This window comes from Salvia miltiorrhiza, unplaced genomic scaffold, assembly GCF_028751815.1.
Source record: "Salvia miltiorrhiza cultivar Shanhuang (shh) unplaced genomic scaffold, IMPLAD_Smil_shh fragScaff_scaffold_79, whole genome shotgun sequence".
NCBI lineage: Eukaryota > Viridiplantae > Streptophyta > Magnoliopsida > Lamiales > Lamiaceae > Salvia > Salvia miltiorrhiza.
Genome location: NW_026651486.1, coordinates 307931 through 313821, shown reverse-complemented (window position 1 = coordinate 313821; position 5891 = coordinate 307931). Strand labels below are relative to the sequence as shown.

General features: G+C 34.8%; 1 protein-coding gene across 1 annotated transcript; it reads right to left on the bottom strand.

Annotated features, from left to right (window-relative positions):
• Positions 1-789: 789 nt before the first annotated feature.
• LOC131003142 (uncharacterized) lies at positions 790-4825 on the bottom strand. Its single transcript, XM_057929622.1, has 3 exons — positions 4241-4825; positions 2244-2612; positions 790-1387 (listed from the first exon to the last, which is right to left on the bottom strand). The coding sequence occupies exons 1-3, from the start codon at positions 4656-4658 to the stop codon at positions 1020-1022; spliced, it is 1155 nt and encodes a 384-aa protein (XP_057785605.1). The 5' UTR covers positions 4659-4825; the 3' UTR covers positions 790-1019.
• Positions 4826-5891: the final 1066 nt, after the last annotated feature.

Genomic DNA, 5891 nt, shown 5'->3' with positions numbered 1-5891 from the left:
GTATCCTTCGACATTCCCACGTTGTTATTGAATGTCTGTGAGTGATTCATTCAATCTTCCATGGTTTGTGAACTGTCGCTGATTCGATTACTGTATTGTAGTATTTAATTGAGTTGGGCGATACGGCGCGCTGCTAGGGTTTCAGCGGGGTGTGAGGGTGGACGGCGAAGGGCATTGGAACTGATCTAGCCGTCGTGTACGTTTGGCCGACAATATTCGGTTCTCCATCTTTTTTGTTTGAATTGTGGAATAATGATTGCATATTTGATTTTGTGGCATTGCCGTGAAGGCATGATTATGTAGGTTCATATGCTTCTTTGTGATTTCGTTTGTGCATTGTAGCAATTGCGGGCATACACAATTTCGTCTGATTTTGCTTGCAATTGGTTCTAAATTTTTGGTATGCTAGCTAATGGCCACTGTGGTGTATGCTCCTATTGTTATGTTTTTTTTGGTCTTCACAGATAAAGATGTCGACTTTGTAAAATAGTGTGAGGACAAACTTACCATTCTCAAATATTAACAAGGGTATATTAGTCATTTCATGATCTTTTCCACGCTTCTTACCAAACAGACTACTTCTTGTTTCACTATTTTTAGCATAGTGTGCCAAACACATTTTATAGAAGCACACTACATGAACTTCTTAAACTAATTAAAAACCTGATCTTGCTTTCAAACAGTGTCTTAGTTTTGAGCATTAATCATGTATCGATAGGCCTAACACATGCACATAATACATATATACTTAAATGGTGACTTTGTTCAATCATAGAATGTTGGAATTGGTTGCAGCTTCAAATATATTTTTCAATATAATTTCATATTTCAATTAAATTACACCATACTCCCAAAAGCCACATTATTAGGAAATATATAAATACTCACCTTCATAATGTGTATATATATACATATACACAAATCGAGAAATCACTCTCAGCACATTAAAACATGCATCGATCTTACCATAAAACAAGAAGTACATACGACGATCACGGCTCAAACATACATTAACATGATCACATCTTCTTAAGTTTGCCGTCGTGATGTCCCAACTTGGAGAAGAAATGAGCAAGCATTGCAAAGAAAGTAGCAATGCAGCTCATCAGCCACGACCAAAACACGATGATCGAATCCTTAAAGTTGGTGTTAGGTAAATGAGATCTGTCTGATTGCAGCAAAGCCCTATAAACAGCCTCCATTAATGCAAAGGCCGTTACAGAGTCAAAGTCTTGAACAAAAATCCCTTGCTCCGTTAAGCATGCCACGTCATAGGCCCCACTCGTCTCCGGTATACCTAAATATTCGCATATTTTGAGCCTCCCTTCGATCCTATCTCCCGGGCTTAGGGCGTCGCCATGTGTTAGAATTAACATCGGATTCTCATCTGTTGTAAATAAACCAAATTAAAATTTGTAATTGTAAAACCACTTACCAACTCTAGTTTGGGATGTATTCAATATTAAAATCATATTTTTTTTCTCGGTTAGTTGGTGACAGTAGATATTAAATTGCATTTTAAAATGATAGCTGTACTAGTCAAGTTGTAATAATCAATAACAAAATGCGTGTTTGTGGGCTGTTATTAACAGATGATCCAGATTTGACTAGTCTCGTCTAGGGAAATGATCGCTACGACTTTATCGACAAAAGTGGAAATTTTAAATTTTATAAAATATTATAGACATTTATATTTACAAAAAAAAAAAAAACGATTCTTGAAAAAGGCTCGACAAGAAAAAAACTCGGATTATAATTTATAACATCCTGAAAATAAATGTTTTCCCAATATTGCCCTTACAAAAATAACATGCTTTATTTCATTTGATTCAAATTCTCATATGTCCTATTGAAAACCATTACCAAAAAATTAACATGCTAATATTTTTGTATCCACTCACACCCCACTAATAAATTTACAGTATAATATGTCCTATTGAAAACCATTACCAAAAAATTGAAGCTTGAAATAATCATATAGTCAAATTATGGAATACCATAATCATCAATTATTAACTAAAAAATTTGAAATTATTATTATTTACTCTAATTGTTTATAATCTACACTATTTAATAATTGCAAAATCAAACTATAGTACAGTAAAATAAAATTAAAGAAAAAAATGAAAAAAAACTAAAGAAAAATGAAAACTGTACGAGTAGAACACCAAATTAACTCCTCAAAAAAAAGTAGGATTGACAAATGACGATCTCAAGTGTATCAAAAAATAAAGAATACTTACTCAAATTTTTGGTGCAATCCAAATGAAAAAGGGATCTCAACGCCTCGATTGACTTGAAATCGCCAGATTTGAAGGCCTCATGAATTTGCAATAAATCAGCCACAACCATCACACAATTGACTTTTCTCTTAGCGAACCTTGAGCTATTTACCAGCGTTGATCCCATAACTCTCCGCTCGTCTCCTAGTCTGTAACAAGGCTGGTTATGTCTAACGCCCTCACTCATCCACGTCGAAACCTCGTCCAATCCTTCCCCCATCCTATTTTGGTCCAAACCTCTCGTGTCGTACACACACAACCCACTGCGACCAGATCTCAAAACATTGTGCTCTTCAAGAAACATAGTTGTATTGTAGCTTGATGATTCACCTACAAATTCAATTAGATTGTGTGTGTATTGGTATACTTCACCTAGCTAGTACCAGTATAGCATCAAAAAAATCGAAATAGAAAATACAAAAAGGACGATCCAAGAACAATATATATACATCAATTAAGTATAATGCCAATCTTTAAGCACAATATCTACTAATTCAATAGTACTTAAATACATATCATAATTAAGATTAGATACTCCTATAGTCCTATACATAATATCATGTCACTATATGTATAGTAGTTCATCCGTACCATTTAAAACTACACTTTTCAATTTGAATCGTCCATTTGAAATATCTTATTTCTTCTTGTGACATATTAAATATAATTCACAAATTACACAGTACATCACATAAAAGCTACTCTCTAAATTATTCCTCTTACTTGATGTAAAAGGAATACCAAAAAAAAAACTTCATTTTTTCAAGAGAAGTTTACTTTGAAGGATTATTATTAATAGATAAAAAATAGTAAGATCAATCCCTTGTTTACTTTGAAAGATTGAAACCTTAGAATATTCCAAGACCCTTGATTATTTCTATCATTTAAGTTAATTTTGCTTATTCTTATTCCATTAAAATGATAAGAATGGAGAAATCTTACTCTTGAAAATAAAAATACTCAATCATGCAAGTTAACGTCTCCTAAGTGTAGCATCAATATAATCAAATTACAAAAAGTTCGAGCAAAAGAGAAAAAAAATATTATACTCATTCCGTCCTATAAGAGTGTGCACCTCTTTTCATTTTAGGATGTCACACAAGAGCATGCATTTGCGATTTTTGGTCACTATCCTATCACCAACTCCTTATTTTTTACCCCTACTTTATAATAAGAGTAAAAATTTAAAATGTCCACTTCCTTATCTTTTTTTTTTGTAAAAATGCACTCTCTTATTATACAAAGCAATTTATGCCATATTCTTTAAGTACCCGTTGATTTGATAGGTTTGCTTGGTTTTTTGTGAAAGTCTTACACATTTGACCGATTCGACAGCTATCAATCATAAAAGTCAACGATTTGACAGCTATCAGTCAAGAGTACATATGACCGGTGGGTGGCTAGAACATGTGTCCGGCCGGGCGGACACATGATTTCACCGGCCGGACACATAATTTCACCGGCCGGACACATGATCCGACCGATAAAATCATGTGTCCGGCCGGCCGGACACATGATCTAGCCACCCACCGATCATATGTACTCTTGACTGATAGCTGTCAAATCATTGACTTTTATGACCGATGACTGTCAAATCGGTCAAATGTGTAAGACTTTCACAAAAAACCAAGCGAATCCATCAACATCAAAGGGTAAATTAGGCACTTCACATATTTAGGGCATAGAATGCTTTCTATGATAAGAGAGAGCATTTTTCAAAAAACACATAAGGGATGGGGCATTTTTGCCCATTAACACTTATAATAAAGTGGATCAATTTCTCACCTAATATTTATTAAAATTCATGCCATCAATAATCATGCACACTCCGAGTGGCTATCACGGGACATCTTGAAACAACAAATACTACTCACTAATACCTACACAACAAGTACATGTACAATAATATCATAGAAGATGTATATATAGTGAGTTAGCATGTGGAAAATTGGAGGTACCTGAGGTTTGAGCAAAAGGAATGAGGCCAGATCTTCCAAGAACACTATACATGAAATTGATGAGAGAGCTTTTGCCAGAGGCAGTTAAGCCAGTCAAGAGAATCGTGATGACAGCTGGAATATCCATTTCTTCCTTGTTGATTCCACCCACAGGAACCCATAAATCTCCAGCTCTATAACTCAACAGTTTATGTCTGAAATCATCGAAACCTTCCACAGAAACGAACGCCAATCTCTCCATCTCTCTAAGAACTCTGATTCTTGGTGTTAAGTCTGAATTGATGTCAACCTTGAAATTGCCATTTTCGTCGAATTCTTCCAGCCCTTTCCACCAATAGAATGCCGATGATGATCTGGGCATTCCATTTTGGTCCTCATCACTCAAAAACAGATTGTTTTTCATCTTTGCTCCATCCATTTTGGTGTGGGATTTGTGGGCTTTTATTGGTTGTTTTTTTTCAATTTTCAGGAATTCATGATTTGTTGTAGTTATCCTCACATGATCTCATTTATTAATTGGAGTGTAGGTGGGGATGAATGAACATTAAATTATGTACATGTGCTTTGACTTCGTGGCTACAATTGGTGACAGACTGTTTCAATAATTGCAATTTATTATATAATTAATTGGTTGCTTCTAAGTGTTAACTGTATTATAGTTAAAATTATTATTTATATAATACTATCCCAACTATGAATTTGCCAATTCTATAAATCATTTATATATCTACGAACACAATTTCAAGTTAATTAGCTACTGCAAATTAACTATACATCCTTATCAGGTATAATAAAATTGAATTAAAATACAAAGACTTAATCACAAAAAGTAAAATTGAAGAAAAATTAAAAATAAAATAATATGCTACATTATAGAACACCAAAACATAAAAGCCATATCCTTCATACTACTCCCTCCGTCTCAAAGGAAATGTCCTCCTTCTTTTGGGCACGGTTATTAAGGATGCATAATTTGCCTAATCTAGTAGAATATTAAGGAAATTTCAGTTTCTACTAGATTAGGCAGCATATAAGATTCAATGACAGATTATGCATCATTTCAGTTTCTACTAGATTAGGCAGATTATGCATCCTTAATAACCGTGCCCAAAAGAAAGAGGACATTTCCTTTGGGACGGAGGGAGTACTATTTTTTTTTTGAAGGGAAATGATATTAAAGGTTAAGCAATGTCTTCACTTACAATATCAAGCAACCATTGCGGAAAGTCCTCTACCCAAAGGTGAGGCTGCGCACAACTATTACCAAAACGAGCCAAACTATGAGCAGCCAAGTTGGCGTCTCTATAAGAGTGGAAAACCCCAATAAGGAGGTGTGATCTCACAGCCTCAAAAAACACCCGAATATCATCCGGGAAAAGATCCTCGTCCTCATCCGGATCAGTTAAGAGGCGCGCAACAAGGCATGAATCTGTGAATACCTCAAGTGGAGACAAATTATATTCCAAACACACTGTTATGCCACAGACCACCGCCATGATTTCTGCCATAAGCGAGCCAGATCTCGGTGCTCTATCCCTGAAAAACATGCGCAATCTACTATTTTGGGACGTCTCTAAAAAATATTCACTTTTTATTTATGAACACCACTTCATTCATAATAAAGTGAGACATTTATATGTATGTATTGACC

Coding starts and splice junctions, on each gene's coding strand:
- LOC131003142 (XM_057929622.1), bottom strand. CDS start 4,658: ATGGATGGAGCAAAGATGAAAAACAATCTGTTTTTGAGTGATGAGGAC. Junction 2,613..4,240: donor TCCTTTTGCTCAAACCTCAG/GTACCTCCAATT, acceptor TTGAATTTGTAG/GTGAATCATCAAGCTACAAT. Junction 1,388..2,243: donor GGATTGCACCAAAAATTTGA/GTAAGTATTCTT, acceptor TATTTACAACAG/ATGAGAATCCGATGTTAATT.